The following is a 21,863-nucleotide window of genomic DNA, read 5'->3' on the forward strand; positions in this document are numbered from 1 at the left end:
CAGGGTTAACTCCCCCTCTCATTCCCACACTGACATTTCTGTCGTGGACCTCCTCCATTGACAGAGTGAGGCCTAGCGCAAATTGGAGGAACAGCACCTCATATTTCACTTGGGCAGCTTATTCATTCATTTATTCATTCATTCATTCAACATTGACCTCTAACTTCAAGTCACCCTTGCTTTCCCTCTCTCTCCATCCCCTCCCCTTCCCAGTTTTCTGTCTCTGACTACATTTTCTCTCTGCTTTGACGTTATCTTCTCCCAACTAACAATGATCTATTCTACATTTTCCTTGATCTCCACTCCCGTTGTCCTGTTTTCACACCATACACTTCCTTATCTATACACTTCCTTATCTCTGTACCTCCCACTCCCATGACATCAGTCTGAAGAAAGGTCTCGACCTGAAACGTCACCCATTCCTTCTCTCCAGAGAAGCTGCCTGTCCGCTGAGTTACTCCAGCATTTTCTATCTATTTTCAAGGGGAAGAAGAAATAATTTGAGATTTTAAACAGCTTTACATGCTTGTCTTCGTAGAAGAGGGCACAGAAATCATTCCAGTTAAGGAAAGGTAGCAAGGCCCTGATAAAATTGAGGGACTTAAAAGTAATTAATAAGAGCAGATTAATGGGACATAAAGCTATCAAATGCCTAGGACTTTTGGGCCTTATAAGAGTGGTGCTGGAAATTGAATGAATGAATTGAATGAATAAATGAATGAATAAGTTTATTGGCCAAGTACGTGCATATACAAGGAATGTGCCTAGGTGCTTCGCTCACAAATGACAACACAACATACAGTTAACAATTAAGAATAAAGCATAAACACATCAAAACAATAAGGACACAACATTACAGTCTAAATGTGTGCGAAAATAAACCAGAGCAAAAAAGAGACTACAGACTTTGGTTATTGAGTAGAACTACTACTTGTGGAAAAAAAGCTGTTTTTATGTCTGGCTGTGGAGGCTTTGACAGTCTGGAGTCGCCTTCCAGAGGGAAGTGCTTCAAAGATTTTGTGGCCAGGGTGAGAGGGGTCAGAGATTATCTTGCCCGTTTGCTCCCTGGCCCTTGCAGTGTACAGTTCGTCAATGGGGGGGGGAAGGTTGCAGCCAACAACCTTCTCAGCTGATCGAACAATCCGTTGCAGCCTCCGGATATCGTACTTGGTGGCTGAGCCAAACCAGACCATGATGGAGAAGGTGAGGATGGACTCAATGATAGCAGTATAGAATTGGACCATCATTGCCTGTGGCAGATTGTGTTTCCTCTGTTGCTGCTGCAGGAAGTACATCTTCCGTTTGGCCTTTTTGACTGTGGAGTCGATGGTGGCCCCCCATTTAAGGTCCCTGGAGATGTTGGTTCCAAGGAACTTAAATGACTCCACAGATGTGACTGTGGTGTTGTTGATGGTGATTGGGAGAGGGAAGGGGGAGCTCTTCGAAAGTCTACAATTAGTTCCACTGTCTTAAGAGTATTGAGCTCCAGGTTGTTGCGATGGCACCAGGACGCCAGCTATGTCACTTCCCGTCTGTAGGCAGATTCCTTCCCATCCTGGATTAGTCCAATCAGGGTTGTGTCATCCGCAAACTTGAGGAGCTTGACAGAGGAGTCTGTGGAGGTGCAGTCGTTGGTATAGAGAGAGTAAAACAGAGGGGAGAGAACGCGGCCTTGCGGTGCTCCTATGCTGAGGGTCTGCGGGTCCGAGATGTGCTTTCCAAGCCTCACATACTGCTTCCTGTCTGTCAGGAAGTTGATGATCCACTGACAGAAGGGTTCAGGCACAGTCAACTGGGAGAGTTTGGAGTGTAGTAGCTCTGGCACAATGGTGTTAAATGCAGAGCTAAAGTGCACAAACAGAATCCTGGCATAGGTCCCCTTGCGGTCTAGGTGCTGGAGGATGAAGTGCAGGCCTAGGTTGACTGCATCATCCACCGATCAATTGGCCCTGTATGCAAACTGCAGAGGGTCCGGTTTGTGATGTTTTTCAGCTGGGGCCAGCACAAGTCTTTCAAAGGTCTTCATGACTACAGAGGTGAGTGCGACAGGCCTGTAGTCATTAAGACCAGTGATCCTTGTCTTTTTGGGTACAGGGACAATAGTGGAGACCTTGAAGCAGGCAGGAACAGTGCAGGTTTGCAGGGACTGGTTGAAAATGTCTGTGTAGATCGGTGCCAGTAGTTTGGCACAGAGCTTGAAGGTCGAGATGGAAACATTGTCCGGTCCTGGACATTTCCGGCTTTTCTGTTCCTTGAATAGCCTCTCCACCTCCGCAATTTCTATTGTTGGAGATGGGGAAGTGGCCAGACTGATGTTGGGCAGTGGACGAGGGCTCAGTCTGGAGTCCGGCTGTGAGTATGTGCAAATTGGTGATTGCGGAGGGGCGGAGGGGCCAGTATTTGCAAACTGGAGTCCGTCTGTGAATAGGTGTGAATTGCTGCTTGGGGAGGAGTGGGTGGGGAAGGGTTCAGTCTTTGCAAACTGGAGTCAGTCTGTGAGTAAATGTGAAGTGATGATTGGGGGTGGGAGGAGATCCCAGGATTATGTTTCTGTTTCTCAAACCTGCAGTAAAACTCGTTCAGGTTGTTGGTCAGCTGACAATTGTCCAAGGAGCAGGGGGTTTTCCTCTTGTAGCTCTCTTGCAAGCTCTTCCAAACTGAAGAAGAGTCATTAGCTGAGAACTTGCTCCTCAGCTTCTCAGAGTAGCTTTCCTTAGCAGCTCTGATTCCTCTTCTCAGCTTGTACTTGGCCTGCCTATAGAGGTCTGTATCCCCGCTCCTGTTGGCCTCCTCTTTTGACTGGCAGAACTGCCTGAGTTCTGCTGTGAACCAGAGCTCGTTGTTGTTGAACCAGATCTGGGTCATCGTGGGAATGCAACTGTCTTCGCAAAAGCTGACATAGGATGTCACAGTGTCTGTGCACTCATCGAGGCTTGTGGTTGCTTCCCTAAACACATTCCAATCAGTGCAGTCAAAGCAGGACTGTAGTTTTTCAATGCCCTTGCTCGTCCACATTTTCGTTGTTCTGACCACAGGTTTAGCAGATTTGAGTTTCTGCCTGTAGATCGGAATGAGGTGAAATAAACAATGATCGGAGAGACCCACAACCGCCCGAGGCTCAAAGAGATATGCATTCTTGATTGAAGTGTAGCAGTGATCAAGTGTCCTCTCCCCTCTGGTGGGGCAAGTAACATGAAGTCTGTACTTTGGGAGCTCACGACTGAGCTTGGCCTTGTTAAAGTCCCCCAAAACAATGACCATGGAGTCCGGGAAGTCACTCTCCACCCTCAATACCTGAAAGCACTGGTTCGAGCTTCCTTGAGTTCCACGATTCTAGAAAGGTCTTAGTGGATTGGAAAGGAACAAAATAAACAAAGAAATCTGTGGCAACATTATAGGGCTCTGGTGAGATTTAGTGGGGTATGTTGTGCAGTTTTAGTCATCTTATCTCGGGAAGGGAATACCTATCGTGGAGGCAGTGCCACAAGGTCTTCTAGGTTAATATTTGTTTAGAAAGACATCCCGTGAGGGGGAAAAGGCAGTGTAGGTGTATATTTGCTGGAAATCTAAGATGTATTTGTTTTGGAAGATAGTTATCAATGGCTAGGTCAGAATTCATTACCCATTTGTAATTTCCCTGCAGAGTGTCATACTGAGCTTCCACTTTCAACTGCTGCTACCCTTCTAGTGAAGCAACTGCCTCAATACTGCTGAATATGGTTGCAAATACTCCAGCTTTGACTTTCAGGATTTAGACTAGATTTATTGCACCTGCTTCCTTTTATTGGTGTTAGATATTTGTAGATATAAGGGAAGCTGTCATTGCAGTGCAAGCTACTTTTTCTTGTAAGCTACCTGCAGTATGGTGATAACAGCAGAAATGTTTGGATGGTGAATGGGATGCCAATCAAGTAAGATTATGTATTCGGGATAATATTGGGCCTTGTGTTGTTCAAACTGTACGAATCCAGGCAAATGAAAGGTATTCCATCAGGCTCCAGATATATGCTAGGTGGATGGTGAAAGGCTTTGGGATAATCAGGAAGTGAGACTCCTACGATGGGATACCAAGACTCTTCTGGCCATAATACTTTTGTGGCTGCTCGTATTGAATTTTTGGTCAAATGTGATGCCAGGATGTTGGTGGAGGTAGTAGACACTGCCTTGATAATGTTGTTGAATAGCAGACTAGGTGGTTAAACTCTGGAGGTTGTCATTGCTTGCCACTTTTATGGTGTGAATGTAACCTTGCGGAATTTTAAATGGATTTTAAAATTGTGTGAACATCACACCTCTGACTTTGTGAAAGGGAACTCACTGATGAATTACCTCAAGATGAGTACAGTTCATACAGAAGGGCTACAAAAGCCCACCAGAATTCTTGCATCGGGGGAGATTGTGTTCCAGAAAACAGCAAAAAAAATTGTGTAAGATGTTTTGACCGTTGGAATGTTTTCCCATTCGTGCTTTAGTTTAGTTTTTTAGTTGTGAGATACAGGTAGAAACAGGCCCTTTGGCCTACAGGATCCACGCCAACTAGCGGTCCCCACATATTAACACTATCCTACATACATTAGGGACATTTTTCATTTACATTTGCCAAGCCAATTTACCTACATACCTGTATGTCTTTAGCGTGTGGGAGGAAACCAAAGATCTTGGAGAAAACCCATGCAGGTCACAGGGATAATATACAAACTCCATACAGACAGGCACCCGTAGTCGGGATTGAACCCGGGTCTTCGGTGCTGCAATTGCTGTAAGGCAGCAACTTTACCACTGCGCCACCATGCTGCCTGCTTTGTTTCAGCACAATGCCTTAATTCAGAGGTAGTTACTCTGAAATTTACTCTTTGGTTCATGTTTGGGCAACAGTTGTCTTAAAACATTCTGATTGGGCCTGGCCTAACTTGGCGCTGTCTGTGAGCAGGTTATTGGAGAATGTGCTGCTTGATAGTATTAGTTGATGATATCTTACTGGTGATTCAGAGTAGACTGTGCAATAATTTGGTGGTTCGGATATGTCCTGCATTTTGGGGAAGGGCCAACAGGAAGTGGCGGCGCTGTGCAGCAGCTGCGGCTCACCTGCAGTCCGTTTGTCTTTTGTGTTTTTTGTTGTATTTTGTCTTAATTGTAGTGTTTAGATGTGATACAGTGCTTTTTGTGGTTGTGTACTATGTGTGGGGGGGGGGGGGGGAGGAACTGTAAAATTGTCTCTTCCGAACAGAGACCCGACCTTTTTGTTCTGGGTCGTGTCTCCGTTCACGCTGCGGCCTGCCATCGCCCAAACGCCTGGAGCTGGCAGCCTCCTGGGACCACCTGGGCTCTGGTTCGCAGATCCCGCGGACCGGACTTACCATCTACGGAGCTGGCTACCTTTGGAGGCTGTGGTGGCGCTGTGAGTGCGGCTGTGACTCGCCTTCGGAGGGTTCGGCCGCGGGCCGCGTGGATATCGGAAGCTCGCAGGTCCCTGGGTGGGGGCCGACATCGGGAGCAGCGGCAGCATCTTCGCCCGCCACGAATCGCGGGGCTTCGGTTGACCCGCTGCGGACCTTTCATCGTCCGGCGCGGCCTGAAATAGGCCGCGGGATTTTTCTCTGCCCGGCGGGGGCTTCAATGTTGGGAGCCACGACCGCCCTGACGTGCAGCGGCAGCGTCTTCCCCTGCCCCGAATCGCGGTGCTTGGGTCAGCCAACTGCGGACCTTTCACCGTCCGGTGCGGAGTGAGGAGGTGACTGGAGGAGACTCACTGTGACGGATGTTTCTTTTTTTTTGTGTTGGTTTGTGGATTGTGTGTGTTATTGCTTATTTTTATTGCTCTTATTGTTGGACTGTGGGTAGCGGAATTCCGTCCAAAAGGCTTGTTTTTTTTGGATGGCAATAAAGGTTATTCTGATTCTGATACTTGAACAATTTTACACTTAGTCGGGCATATATTAGTGTTGTACTGCTGGAGCAATTTGCCTCAAGTCCTGGCTAATTGAGAAGCACCTTAGGATGTTGCCAAATGCCTTTGCCATATTTGATATGTGTAGAGTACATGAACAAATTGTAAATTCCATGTAGTTTAGGTACCACTGAGGTGAGAATTAGTGTTACTTGTGGTAATCCAGATGTGAAACTGTTAATACCAGAATAATTTTTTTAACTTTTCCGATGTATAGTGATAACTATACTTGTGTTGTACTCAATGCAATTGTGACTTATATTTCTATATAAGATGATTTGCTTACCTTTAAATTTGAGAGCATATATTCCTGGTCATCTTAATACTCAAGGTTTTTGTGATTTAGGTGCCAGTGAAAGTGTGGGAAAACACATATTAGAAGCATGCAGCAACAATCTGGAGATGGCTGTCACAATGTACTTGGATGGCGGTGGGATAGCTGAAGAACCCAGTACCAGTACAGCAGGAACGTCAAGTCGACCGCCTCCACAGTATGTTCTAATATTTTCTCATGTTGAATCTGTTTTGTTCAATTATTTAGATTCAAATATCTGTACCTGGTATTGCTTTAATTAACCCCCTCATGTGCCATATACGCAACTGAGGCCTGATGAAAGAAAAAATAACAATTCCCTTTATTTCACACTTTTTTCATATCCTTGGGATTTGTGACAGATTACTTTCTTTTTTGCTCTTCTGTGGGGCAAATGGAGCAGCCAGGTTGTGGACAGAGCCCCACAAGAGACTATCCACCTGTTCAACAGTTTTTTTAAATTTTTGTTGTGGGAATTGTTGCCTGGGATATTGGAACTCAAAGACTTGTGGCAGGCTGTTGGAGATTTTTAACCTTGAGAAACTAGGACCTTAATGTAAGATGTGAAAGACTGCACATCCAATAACAGACTGAAGCATACCAGAAGAGTGTGACAGTTAATCTGCTGCTAGTGTGTATTAAAAGATTTATTTATATATTTTACTATCTGGCCTGTATGTATTTTAAGTTATTTCATGCTTAGGTGCTCCAACATCACGGAGCTGTCTGTAGCTGTAATAAGTAACTGTATAATTATAAAAGACATTTAGTTGTCCCCTGGCAATATTTTTCTTCAAGAGATGGTAATTTTATTTGGCATCTTAAATGAATGTGAATTGCTGGGAGGCCGAGGGATTTAACCATTCCTAGACGATGTATTGGAATTCCCCCCCCCCCCCCCCCCCCCCCCTGCTTATGCTATCTGTGCCTGTTAGATTGATAGAGGAGGTTGTAATGCAGTGAACCATTTTAATGTGAATATAGAGTAAATATGTTTCATTACAGATTCTTGATGTATTTTAAGGAAGTCCGTTTATTACAGAGCAGAATTTTACCATGCTAGAGAATCAATTGTTTAATTGTTCTCACTGCAATACCAAACAACTCAGAACAAACAACTGGGAGCAGAGACTTTTTTTGCCATCTGTATGCATTATTAATGTGTCCCATTGTATATGAATCTGTTCATTTAATTGTATTGGATGGTCTTAAGCCGCATTATCTTATTTTGAAGCAAATGATTACCAAAGTTTAGCATTAGACTAATGGGATAGGAGAGAGATTGAATTAGTCTGCAGCACTAGAGTTTCCACAGTAATGACCAAGATATAAACTATTTAAAACAAAGGAGGAAAATCAGAAGTGGTGAAAATTTTTGAGACAATTAAGCGAATTGTACGTTTCTTGGCTGAAGTAATACTTATCTTCCATGATCAACGTCGATAACATACTATTTTTGTATGTTTAGGCTTGATTATGAATAGTGTCTTCTTCAAATCCGTTAAATGCACAGGAGATGGTGGGCAAGTGTTGTGGCAGGCTGCTAAAGAGGTCATGAAGAAGGTGGATTAATGGAACTGAAAAATCATAGATTTCATAGAAGTACCTGTACTAGCTCTTTGCAACAGAGGTCATTATCCGATGTTCCCACTCTTCAACCTTAAGTACTGAAAACCAACTCCCTTCTTAGTTATTTGCAATATTGGCTTCCACCACATTTTTAGGTCATAGAGTCTTACTAGAGATCAAGATGCCCCTTCTACACTATCTCCTCTGACAGGTCATTCCAAATACCCACCACTCTCTGTGTGGAAAAAGTTGCCACTCCTGTTCCTATTAAATCTTTCTCCTCTCACCTTAAACCGTACGTCCTCGTATTCTTGATTCCCCTATCTTAGGTAAAAGTCTCTGTGCATTCACCCTATCTATTTCCCTCATGATCTTATACACCTCGAGAAGATCACCCCACATCCACCTGCACTCCAAGGAATAAAGTTCTAGCCTGCCCAACCTCTCCCTGTAATTCAGTCACTCAAGTCCTGGCAACATCATCATAAATCTTCTTTGCACTCTTTCCAACTTAACAACATCCTTCCTGTAGCAGGGTGACAAAAACTGAACACAATACTCCAGAAGCGGCCTTGCCAACATCTTGTACAACTGTAACATAACATCCCAATTTCTATATGCAATACCCTGACTGAGGAAGGCTAATGACCACCCTTTCAACCGGTGAGTACTCTTTCTAGGAACTACAATGCCATCCATAATGTTTGGGACAAAGACCCATCATTTATTTATTTGCCTCTGTACTCCACAATTTGAGATTTGTAATAGAAAAAAATCACATGTGGTTAAAGTGCACATTGTCAGATTTTGATAAAGGCCATTTTTATACATTTTGGTTTCACCATGTAGAAATTACAGCAGTGTTTGTACATAGTCCCCCCATTTCGGGGAACCATAATGTTTGGGACACAGCAATGTCATGTAAATGAAAGTAGTCATGTTTAGTATTTTGTTGAATATCCTTTGCATGCAATGACTGCTTGAAGTCTGCGAATCATGGACATTACCAGTTGCTGGCTGTCTTCTCTGGTGATGCTCTGCCAGGCCTGTAATGCAGCCATCTTTAGCTTATGCTTGTTTTGGGGGCTAGTCCCCTTCAGTTTTCTCTTCAGCATATAAAAGGCATGCTCAATTGGGTTCAGATCGGGTGATTGACTTGGCCACTCAAGAATTTACCATTTTTTAGCTTTGAAAAACTCCTTTGTTGCTTCAGCAGTATGTTTGGGATCATTGTCTTGCTGTAGAATGAACCACTGGCCAATGAGTTTTGGGGCATTTGTTGGAACTTGAGCAGATAGGTTGTGTCTATACACAGAATTCATTGATGATACAACTGAAGTTAGTAGCATAATGAAGATAAGTACCTTCAGCAGCCATAAATTCCCAGGCCATAACACCCCCACCACTGTGTTTCACAATGAGGTGGTATGCTTTAGATCTTGGGCAGTTCCTTCTCTCCTCCATGCTTTGCACTTGCCATCACTCTGATATAAGTTAATCTTCGTCTCATCTGTCCACTAGACCTTTTCCCAGAACTGTGGTTGCTCATTTAAGTACTTCTTGGCAAACTGTAACCCGGCCATCCTATTTTTGTGGCTAACCAGTGGTCTGCATCTTACAGTGTAGCCTCTGTATTTCTGTTCATGAAGTCTTCCGTGGACAGTGATCATTGACAAATCCATACCTGACTCTTGAAGAGTGTTTCTGATCTGTCGGACAGGTGTTTGTTTTTTTTCCTTTATTATAGAGAGAATTCTTCTGTCATCAGCTGTGGAGGTCTTCCTTGGCTTGCCAGTCCGTTTGCGATTAGTAAACTCAGTACTTTCTTTCTTCTCAATGATGTTCTAAACATGTTGATTTTGGTAAGCCTAAGGTTTGGCTGATGTCTCCAACAGTTTTATTCTTGTTTCTCAGTCTCATAATGGCTTCTTTGACTTTTATTGGCACAACTTTGGTCCTCGTGCTGATAAACAGCAATAAACGTTTCCAAAGCTGATGGAAAGACTGGAGGAAAGACTAGGTGCTGAACGCTCTCTTGTACCTGCATTAAGGAGACAATTAAACATAGCTGAGCAATTACAAACACCTGTGAAGCCATGTGTCCCAAACATTATGGTGCCCTGAAATGGGGGAGAGGGGGGAGGGTGGGGACGACGACTATCTATAAACACTGCTATAATTTTTACATGGTGAAACCAAAGTGTATAAAAATGGCCTTTAATAAAATCTGACAAAGTGCACTTTAACCACATGTGATTTTTTTCTATTGCAAATCTCAAATTGTGGAGTACAGAGGCAAATAAATAAATGATGGGTCTTTGTCCCAAACATTATGGAGGGCACTGTATGTACCTCCACTCCTAGATCCCATTGCACTACAATACTCTCTAGGGCCCTGCATTCATTGCAAGGCCCTGCCCTGGTTTGACTTTTCAAAACGACATCTGACATTTATCTGCATTAAACATCATTAATCATTCCTCAGCCCACTTGCCCAACTGATCTTGCTGTAATTTTTGATAACCATCTTAGCTATCTACGATGCTCCACTTTAGTGTCATCTGCATAATTACTAATCATGCCATCTACATTTTCATCCAAATTGTTGATATAAACTACAAACAGCAATGGGCCCAACACTGTTTGCTGATGCACACCAGTACTTACTAGTCTCCAGTCCGAAAAACAACCTTCCACCAGCACCTTCTGCTTACTTCCAGGAAGTCAATTCTCCATCCATTCGGCTAGCTCTCTGGATCCCATAACCCGAGCAGTCTACTATGCGCAACTTTATCAAATGCCTTGCTGACATCCAAAAAGACAACATCTTCGGATTTGGCCTGTTTGGTAATTTCTTCAAAAAGCTCAATCAGATCCATAAATCACTATCTCCCACATACAAATCCATGCTGATTAATCCTAATCCCTGGGGTAAAATCTTCCAGATTCTGTCAGCTAAGTAAAACATATTGTAATTTCCCTTTAAACCATTAGGACATCTAATGGTTGTCCATTATTACAACCATTAGGTGTCCCTCTAACACATGGTAAAGGTTTATGTCTTGAGAGATGACAATACATTTCATTGCTGGGCTAATGCTCATTCATTCTGTATCGTTTCAGGGATGAAGTACGAGCTCCTATTCCACAAAAGCAAGAAATCTTAGTGGAACCTGAACCCTTGTTTGGTGGTAAGTTGTTTCAAACAAAACATTTGTTAAGTTTAATTCTGTGTTTAATTGTTCTTAGTCGTGTATTGCTGGTTTATAGTCATGTATTAAGGTTTTTTTCTGAATGTTTATGGAAGGTATAGTAATGCAGGATAGAGTATGCGTAACTGTCTTGCGTCCTGCTGAATTCTGGCATTTTGATAACATGCAAGTAATACTTTTGAATAATTTACTTTCCCTTGTAAGTGAAAGAACTTGCATTTATCTACCCATTTATTAACTCCTGGATGCCCAATGCGCCCTCCCCATCTCAAGCAACTAAGAGAATCACACCACGTTCCCTCCTAGCCATCACTTGTTGGATGCTGAACCTGCCACTCCTGTTTCCCCCCCCCCCCTATCCTTAGTAACCTCCTGCTGCTTACCCCTCCCCCTCTGCACCCACTTCCCCACATGACTCTGTCAGGAGAAACTTTCACGTTAATTCAAAGGTGCTGTTCTTTGAATGTTGTGTGCACTGCAAAGGAAACGTTTGCCCATTTTACTGCAATTGCCTTAAACTCGATAAAGTAATGTCAATTTTATTATGAAGACACAAGGAACTGCAGATGCTTGTATACAATAAATACAAATGCTGGAGTAAGGCAGCATTTTTAGAGGGAATGGATTGGTGACGTTTTGGGCCAAGAACCTTCTTCAGACTGATTGTTGTACAGGGAGAAAGCTAGAAAAGAAGTGGGGGCGGGACAAAGCCTGTCAAGTGATAGATGGATCAACAAAGGCTAGAGTTAAAAAGGAGACGAAAGGGTGTCAGATCAGAAGAGAAGAGGAGCGGAATGTAAAGCCTGATGGGGGGATTTAGATGGAAAGGGACATAGGGGAAATGGGGGCGGAATAGTGGAAGAAATGGATCTGCACAGGAAAGAGAGGGGTGCGGTATAAGGGGGAGTGGGCTGTTACCTAAATTGGAAAATTCGATGTTCATACCATTGGGTTGTAAAACCTCTAACTTCATCTTCCCCTTTGGATGCTCCCGCTGTGGCTTCCTTTACATTTGCACGATCAAGTGTAAACTAGGTGACTGTTTTGCCGGGCACTCGCACTTAGTCCTCCTACACCTGCTGGATCTCCCTGTTGCTAACCATTTTAACTTCCCCTCCCATTCCCATATCGACCTTTTTCTCCTGGCTTCCTCCGTTGCCAGATTGAAGCCACACACAAACTGGAGGAACAGAACCTTATTACTTGCTTGGGTACAATTGAAATCTCCATTGTTAAGTAATGTCCTGTCCCCCCCTCCCTTTTCCCTCCTCTCTTCCCTGTTCCCAACCCTGGTGCTCATGGTGCTCACCTATTTCTCACAATTACCCCCCACCCCTTCCATTTATATCCCTCCCTCTGGCTTTACATTTCACTCCTCTCCTTATCCGATGCCCTTTATCTCCCTTTTTATCGCAAGTCCACCCATCGCATGCCAGGCTTTGTCGCACTTCCACTCTCAATCTCCCCCCCCCACATCCTCCACAGATGCTGCTTGAGTCACCAAGTCACTCCAGCACCTAGTGTAAATTTTATTAAAATTAAATTGCTTCTTGAGGCAAACTGGTTTTTGAACCATGTTATGCATATTTATGAATTCCACAGCTCCCAAACGAAGGAGACCTGCACGCTCCATATTTGATGGGTTCAGAGACTTCCAGACTGAAACGAGTGAGTTCAGTGTATTTTGCTTTATCTTTGAACTGTAACAGTGGGAATTAGCTTTACCTTGCATTTTAATGATCTGTAAGATGGCAAAGGAGAAATAGGGATACTCCCAGTTAAACTTTAAAAGATGCTCTTCAGAAATTTGAATGTTTGGAGCCCATTCTTACAATTTTTTTTTTAGTTGGTTAGACAAGCTGATTTAAAGCTGACACATAGGGTTGCTGTGCATTTTGTGTCTTCAATCTGGAGCTGCTCTATGCATTGTAGAGGCCACCACAGGTTCTTACTCTGGAGTGCTATTGCTCCAAATATATCTGTATAAGGGTAGTTTAGAGTCATAGTCAAAGAGTGATACAGTGTGGAAACAGGCCCTTCAACCCAACTTGCCCACACCGGCCAACTACACTAGTCCCACCTGCCCGCCTTTGGTCCATATCCCTCCAAACCTGTCCTATCCATGTTCCTGACTAACTGTTTCTTAAATGTTGGGATAGTTCCTGCCTCAACTACCTCCTCTAGCAGCTTGTTCCATACACCCACCACCCTTTGTGTGAAAAAGGTACCCCTCAGATTCCTATTAAATCTTTTCCCCTTCACCGTAAACCTATGTCCTCTGGTCCTCGATTCACTTATTCTGGGCAAGAGACTCTGTGTGCCTCTACCCGATCTATTCCTCTCATGATTTTATACCCAATAATATCATCCCTCATCCTCCTGCGCTCCAAGAAATAGTCCCAGCCTACTAAGCCTCTCCCTGCAGCCCAGACCCTCTAGCCCTGGCAACATCCGTGTAAATCTTCTAATTTTGAACCTTAAATTCAGTGACCCGAGCAGAAGGGGCGCTTGTTTTCACTGGCTGTAAATAGCCCTTGAAGATTAACTCTTGCGTCTTTCAGGGCTCAAAATGTACCAGACCGAACAGCACATGGTATAGACCGTTACAACTACTGAACTTTGGTATCTCTGCATTTTCCCGTTCTTGCTGCTTATAAATCCAGTGTGCTATTCACAAGTTCTCTATTCATTTCTCTTTACACTGAGCCATGCTGCTAGATTCACATTCTTCCAAATTTTTAGCAGAAGCGATCTGCGAATTGTTTTTTATATTTGACTTCATGTTACTGAATGGCCTGAATTCTGTCAAAGGAACGTGGTGCAATTTTCATCCCTTGCTGTTGTTAAAAATAAAATTGGGAAGCATTTGTAAGGGTGCGGTTGAACACTGACATCAAGTTGTTGTTTGAGTTGCTCGTTTTCTGTATACCAGTCCAATGCCAAAGCATTTAACTTTCAAGTACATGATTGGCGTGGTTGAGTGTTTACCCAATAGGTGCTCACTAAATATACCAGAAAACATTGGACCATTCAAACTTAAGTATAGTTTTATACCGTATTAATTATTGCCAAACAATCTTTCTGCTGCTGAAAATTTTATTTCACATTCGTGGGGTTCAATTTAAAATTTTCATTACAAATATCAAGATTATATAATTTTATCTCAATTCTATTTTCCTTAATGCAATTTTATGATGATCTAAATATTCCAAATTTAGTCCCACTGGGGATGAAAATTAACTTGGTTATATGTTCTAGGTGTTGTATGTATGTTACTTTCAGAATTTGCTTCCATTGAGTTAAATGATCGTAATTTCATCAGTTTAACATGCAGGCTTGACTATATAGTAATTCATGCACATGACCATTAATGAATTTCTACCCAATGCAATTCTTCAGTCTGGTTGTCGAGTTGGTCTTTTTTGTTTGTTTCCACAGGTGCCATGCTGCATTCCATATTTTGAAAATTGTAGTGTACCTATTGAACTTGGTAGACATGTCTAAAGGCAGTATTCAGCGATTTCTGAGATTAAAATACAGGCCCGAGTTAACTGTATAGAAATCAGCATTGTTAATAAATTGCCTTGTGTTTCAACCTTTGTGGGATCAACTGTACAATCTTCTTTCCCTTTTATTTCTTGCTGTTATGAGCATTGTCCTTCTTACTCCTTTCCCATTTTGCAACTGCCATTTATCCTTTTGTCTATAACTCTGCTGTGTCTCGTCTGGAGTTTATCTTAAATATCTATTTTTCTATTTGGTTTATCAGTAACAAGGAAAGCCACCTGCTTTATGATCAGACAGCAAGAAAGGTTAAAGTAACATATTTTGATGCAGAAAGGGTGGCATTTCCTGTTAAGCCTGCAGAAAATGGTGGCTTGGTTTAACAGGAGAGATTAGCTCATGCCTAATGCTAATGCGCATGTGTATTCTATATTCTAACCCCAAAGTACTGTTTTTAAAAAATATAGTAATTGACCTTTTTGCACATCAGGAATTATAAAAAAATGATAAAATGTTCATTATGACAAAATGGCATGAAGAAAGTAGGTGATTCTCTCTTAGTCTGAACTCAAGCTTATTAAAAATCTGGAAAACTATACATCATGAGAAAAGTGTTTTTTAAAATAATGCATTCAAATATGCTACAAAGAAGTTTAACTTTATCTGTAAACATTTCTGTGTGGCAAAAGAATATTTTCCTTGCAGCTTTATGACATCAAGATAACCATTCTGTATGTAAAAAGAGCAGTCCAGATGTGAAAAGAGCAGTTCATTAATGTGTGTACTAACTCTGTGTGGTGATATGTTTACAGTCAGACAGGAGCAGGAGCTGCGGAATGGTGGTCCAGTGGACAAGAAGTTGACCACTCTGGCAGATCTCTTCAGGCCACCCATAGACCTAATGCACAAAGGCAGCTTTGAAACGGTGAGGGTTAGCATGGAATTATAATCATGAGCAACTATTACAAGAATAGAAAAACTTTATTAGGGATTCTGGAGGTAATGTTGACCCAGACTTTGTAGTGCAAATTATGACGTGACTATCAATACTCATTGTAATAAAAGAGAAATTCTAACAGCAATTTCTCAAGTACACAACATGCAAAAATCGGAAAGTTGCCATCAATTGATTCCTGCTTCTTCCCAGAATGTGGTTTTGAATTATCCATATTATAAGCAGCAGATGCTAGCGGTCTAATGAGATCTTCAAGTGTTTATGAACTGTTTTTACCATATATTAAAATATTTCCTGGAAATGTTTTGTTGCAAGGGGTGCAGATGAGTCAAAACTGCTATTAATTCTAAGTTTGGCTGTAAAAGGATTTATTTGTTGCTTGAAATTTCCTTAAATATTTAAAAACTTCACATTTAATTTTGTTTTCTAGTTTATTTAAGCATCTGTCTTCATCTCAGATATATTCCAATCTTTTTTGTGCACTGTAGATATTTAAAACAGTTTAAAAGCATACATATTTGTTTTGTTGCCTTTGAGAAATCCTTTATCTGATTGGGAGACTGATCATATCACTGGAGCTGGATGCTGAAAGTCCCATTAAATTTGATGCCTGGCTGGACCTGACATTGAGAAAGGTCAAATCCATGCCATGAGGATCAGTAAATTTATGAGCATATTTCTTCAGAACTAGCAGCAAGTGCTGCTGCTGCACTTACAACTGTTAACTTCTGGAGAAATATTTTTATTTCTATAACATTTTCCAATGTATTCACCGATCTAATCGTCCATATGCTGATCGTTTACGTAAATTGAATATGGTCTTTAATTTTTTGCCTCTCTGGGAAGACCTCCATTGTGCACCGTTTCCAGTGAAAAATGGTATGTCAGTAAATTGCTCATTACTTGCAAGGAAACATCCAGTTCTGGCTAGGAGTGCGTTATGTGAACTCAGCAAAAGTCTAAAATGTGAAGCTTTTTGCTTTTAATAGTGATGAAATGGTATATAATAACATTGTTGTATTTGAGTGATGGAATACTGCAAAGTGGAGTGTTTCAGTTACTATTGTTCAGTAACTATTGTTACTATATGAAATGTCTAGATTTTCCTGCAATTCAGGAACGTAATTGAAAACAGTTGATCTTTATAATGCCAATGTATAGAATTAAGTCTTAGAGTTTGAAAAATTCTACCTGCCTTCATTGGAGCAGATTAGGGTTAGGAATACTGATGCATTCATATGGAGCCACTTGACTTGGTCATAGTACTCAATAGACTGCAATTCTGGTAGATCTACAAATCTCAGGCTATTTGCTTTATTTAGAAAGTAGGACTAAGCCTTGTTTGATCTGCTCACATACTCAAATTGAGGAATTAGAAAAGGGATGCTTATTACAGTGACTTTCCCTCACAATTAATGGGACAAGAGAGGAAATGAGATCCAAACATCGAAGCCCATTAGTGAATTTGCCATGACTAGCAAGAGGATTATCCTGGTTGTGATCCTTCTGTCATTATTCTGAGGAAATCACCCCTTAGCTATATCTGCCATACTTTCATAATATAATATGCAGATGCCTTAAACAGCCTTAATATCCCCAGCTCTCCTACATTCTATTGGAATTCAACACTGTGCACAGTAAACTTGAACGAAATGTCTGAATATGAAACACAGTTGGCATTAATTTTAAAAAAAAAGTGAAACATACTTCCCCTCAAGTTCACCCTAGTAGTCTGTATTGTAAAGTTTTCCACTATTGGATAACTTTACAACTCCTCCCTGTTTTATCGTGTGGTAGACTGAGACTGACTCCCCTCCCCAATCTTTGCACATCCCCCAAGCCTTTTCACTCATCACTTTAATTTCATGTTTCATGCATTTTATGTTTTTATGACTGTTGGCAGATCATTTTCCCTCCTGGGATAAATAAAGTTCTATCGTATTGTATATATCCAATATATCTGAAGTTTTTTTGCCAAATTGTTCCCATCTCCCTTGATTCCCTTTAACCTTGGAGTCGTGCATTTCAGTGTGATCCTAATCCACTACAGCGCCGGCCGGTATTAAACAATTGCTCTTTTAAAAAGCCATCACCTTATTCCAAGAACCAATCTGGTAAATTTCCATTGCACGACCAGCATTGGCAAGTATATCCTTATTTGAGTTTGAAGGATAAACTGCAATACTGCAATTGAGATGCCACCAGGGGCATGTACGAGTACATCAAGCCATCCTTGGTTTTGTGTGACGATCCTTTGCAATAAAGGCAAGCAAACTATTTGCCGTAACTGCATGTCAAGAACACAGAAAATCTACCTGTTCACTGACATTCACTAGTAAATATTGCATCTGCCCCATCTTTACTGTTGATTGAATCTATTATAACTTTTGCAAGGTCTACATTCTCTTCACAGGTTACGTTAATATCTAGCTTTTCTTTATCAATGTTACATGCTGCACATTAGATTCATTTCGTGCAAGATATTAATATGGATTATATCTACTGTAGACTACTGCTCAATCGTTTAAATACTTAATTTTTATGTGATACTAGCAAAGCGGGCCCGTTGGGCCCGTCCCCACACCCCCCATTCTCTCCTCCCCCAGCCCCACTCTTACTCTCCAAGTGTGCCCGTTGGGCCCGTCCTCCTGATCTGTGTATGTCAAGTGACTTGCAATAACAAAAAAGACTACTTTAAAACAATCAGCACTCTCCAAGTGTGCCCGTTGGGCCCGTCCTCCTGATCTGTGTATGTCAAGTGACTTGCAATAACAAAAAAAACTTCTTTAAAACAAGCAGTGATCTGGAAACTTTTTGAAACAATGTAGCCGTCACAAGCTGAAGGCTCAAGCTGAAGGCTAAATCTGCACCGCAGCGCCCCCCTGAAAAGGGGGGGGGGGGGCAGCGCTTTAAAACCTCTGTAACTTAAAAAACACGCGACCAAAGCAAATGAAAATGTCACGGCCGGTCGTTTGGGAGGTTGGCGATTAAGGCGGTGCGAAAACCGTCACGCTACTGTTCACCGGTTTTCCGCAATCGCTGTCACGCGCGAACATATCAAATAATTCAGGTCAAACCCAAAAAAAATATATATACAAGATCTGAGTTTTAATAGTATACTAGAACAAGTGTGCCCGTTCAAAGCGGGCCCGTTGGGCCCGTCCCCACACCCCCCATTCTCTCCTCCCCCAGCCCCACTCTTACTCTCCAAGTGTGCCCGTTGGGCCCGTCCTCCTGATCTGTGTATGTCAAGTGACCACTATAACCTTCTTTTTTTTTTTCCCTAATCAGATGTGCAGCACTTTGGTCAACATGGGTTGTTTTTAAATGTGCTATACAAATATAATTGACTTGACTTGACTTGACTTGACTTGCAATAACAAAACAATCAGTGCTTTTCTGGAAACTTTTCAAAACAATGTAGCCGTCACAAGCTGAAAACTAAATCCTTTTCTGGAAACTTTTCGAAACAATGTAGCCGTCACAAGCTGAAAACTAAATCTGCACCGCAGCGCCCCCCTGAAAAAGGGGGGGGCAGCGCTTTAAAACCTCTGTAACTTAAAAAACATGCGACCAAATTAAATGAAAATATCACGGCCGAGCGAGCGCGAGATTGGCGATTGAGGCGGTGTGAAAACCGTCGCGCTACGGTTCGCCGTTTTGCTGCAATCGCTGTTACGAATATATCAGGCCAAACCACAAAAAAAAAATACACAAGATCTGAGTTTTAGTATTATACTAGAACAAGTGTGCCCGTTCAAAGCGGGCCCGTTGGGCCCGTCGGGCCCGTCCCCACACCCCCCATTCTCTCCTCCCCCAGCCCCACTCTTACTCTCCAAGTGTGCCCGTTGGGCCCGTCCTCCTGATCTGTGTATGTCAAGTGACCACTATAACCTTCTTTTTTTTTTTCTTCCTAATCAGATGTGCAGCACTTTGGTCAACATGGGTTGTTTTTAAATGTGCTATACAAATATAATTGACTTGACTTGACTTGCAATAACAAAACAATCAGTGCTTTTCTAGAAACCTTTCGAAACAATGTAGCCGTCACAAGCTGAAAACTAAATCCTTTTCTGGAAACTTTTCGAAACAATGTAGCCGTCACAAGCCACAAGCTGAAAACTAAATCTGCACCGCAGCGCCCCCCTGAAAAAGGGGGGGGCAGCGCTTTAAAACCTCTGTAACTTAAAAAACACGCGACCAAATTAAATGAAAATATCACGGCCGAGCGAGCGCGAGATTGGCGATTGAGGCGGTGCGAAAACCGTCGTGCTACGGTCCGCCGTTTTGCTGCAATCGCTGTTACGAATATATCAGGCCAAACCACAAAAAAATATATACACAAGATCTGAGTTTTAGTATTATACTAGAACAAGTGTGCCCGTTCAAAGCGGGCCCGTTGGGCCCGTCCCCACACCCCCCATTCTCTCCTCCCCCAGCCCCACTCTTACTCTCCAAGTGTGCCCGTTGGGCCCGTCCTCCTGATCTGTGTATGTCAAGTGACCACTATAACCTTCTTTTTTTTTTTTTTTCCTAATCAGATGTGCAGCACTTTGGTCAACATGGGTTGTTTTTAAATGTGCTATACACATAATTGACTTGACTTGACTTGACTTGCAATAACAAAACAATCAGTGCTTTTCTGGAAACGTTTCGAAACAATGTAGCCGTCACAAGCAAAACAATCCTTTTCTGGAAACTTTTCGAAACAATGTAGCCGTCACAAGCCACAAGCTGAAAACTAAATCTGCACCGCAGCGCCCCCCTGAAAAAGGGGGGGGGCAGCGCTTTAAAACCTCTGTAACTTAAAAAACACGCGACCAAATTAAATGAAAATTACACGGCCGAGCGAGCGCGAGATTGGTAGTTGAGGCGGTGCGAAAACCGTCGCGCTACGGTCCGCCGTTTTGCTGCAATCGCTGTTACGAATATATCAGGCCAAACCACAAAAAAAAATATACACAAGATCTGAGTTTTAGTATTATACTAGAACAAGTGTGCCCGTTCAAAGCGGGCCCGTTGGGCCCGTCCCCACACCCCCCATTCTCTCCTCCCCCAGCCCCACTCTTACTCTCCAAGTGTGCCCGTTGGGCCCGTCCTCCTGATCTGTGTATGTCAAGTGACCACTATAACCTTCTTTTTCTTTTTTTTTTCCTAATCAGATGTGCAGCACTTTGGTCAACATGGGTTGTTTTTAAATGTGCTATACAAATATAATTGACTTGACTTGACTTGCAATAACAAAACAATCAGTGCTTTTCTGGAAACTTTTCGAAACAATGTAGCCGTCACAAGCTGAAAACTAAATCCTTTTCTGGAAACTTTTCGAAACAATGTAGCCGTCACAAGCCACAAGCTGAAAACTAAATCTGCACCGCAGCGCCCCCCTGAAAAAGGGGGGGGGGGCAGCGCTTTAAAACCTCTGTAACTTAAAAAACACGTGACCAAATTATATGAAAATATCACGGCCGAGCGAGCGCGAGATTGGCGATTGAGGCGGTGAGAAAACCGTCGTGCTACAGTCCGCCGTTTTGCTGCAATCGCTGTTACGAATATATCAGGCCAAACCACAAAAAAAAATATACACAAGATCTGAGTTTTAGTATTATACTAGAACAAGTGTGCCCGTTCAAAGCGGGCCCGTTGGGCCCGTCCCCACACCCCCCATTCTCTCCTCCCCCAGCCCCACTCTTACTCTCCAAGTGTGCCCGTTGGGCCCGTCCTCCTGATCTGTGTATGTCAAGTGACCACTATAACCTTCTTTTTTTTTTTTTTTCCTAATCAGATGTGCAGCACTTTGGTCAACATGGGTTGTTTTTAAATGTGCTATACACATAATTGACTTGACTTGACTTGACTTGCAATAACAAAACAATCAGTGCTTTTCTGGAAACTTTTCGAAACAATGTAGCCGTCACAAGCTGAAAACTAAATCCTTTTCTGGAAACATTTCGAAACAATGTAGCCGTCACAAGCCACAAGCTGAAAACTAAATCTGCACCGCAGCGCCCCCCTGAAAAAGGGGGGGGCAGCGCTTTAAAACCTCTGTAACTTAAAAAACACGCGACCAAATTAAATGAAAATTACACGGCCGAGCGAGCGCGAGATTGGCGATTGAGGCGGTGCGAAAACCGTCGCGCTACGATCCGCCGTTTTGCTGCAATCGCTGTTACGAATATATCAGGCCAAACCACAAAAAAATATATACACAAGATCTGAGTTTTAGTATTATATAGACTAGAACAAGTGTGCCCGTTCAAAGCGGGCCCGTTGGGCCCGTCCCCACACCCCCCATTCTCTCCTCCCCCAGCCCCACTCTTACTCTCCAAGTGTGCCCGTTGGGCCCGTCCTCCTGATCTGTGT

The 21,863-nt window shown here is 42.6% G+C and overlaps 1 protein-coding gene across 3 annotated transcripts in view; it reads left to right on the plus strand.

The window, feature by feature from the left end:
• ubxn7 (UBX domain protein 7) overlaps positions 1–21,863 on the plus strand; it is a 64,295-nt gene that overhangs the window by 6,493 nt on the left and 35,939 nt on the right. For 2 of the 3 annotated variants that reach the window (XM_078409937.1, XM_078409938.1), the window contains exons 2-5: positions 6,294–6,438; positions 10,953–11,020; positions 12,644–12,709; positions 15,358–15,470. In XM_078409937.1, the coding sequence (XP_078266063.1) occupies positions 6,294–6,438; positions 10,953–11,020; positions 12,644–12,709; positions 15,358–15,470 (392 nt within the window). The remainder of the gene's footprint in view (positions 1–6,293; positions 6,439–10,952; positions 11,021–12,643; positions 12,710–15,357; positions 15,471–21,863) is intronic. The other variant, XM_078409939.1, reaches the window with a different exon arrangement.

Source organism: Rhinoraja longicauda, chromosome 13, assembly GCF_053455715.1.
Source record: "Rhinoraja longicauda isolate Sanriku21f chromosome 13, sRhiLon1.1, whole genome shotgun sequence".
NCBI classification, from domain to species: Eukaryota; Metazoa; Chordata; class Chondrichthyes; order Rajiformes; family Arhynchobatidae; genus Rhinoraja; species Rhinoraja longicauda.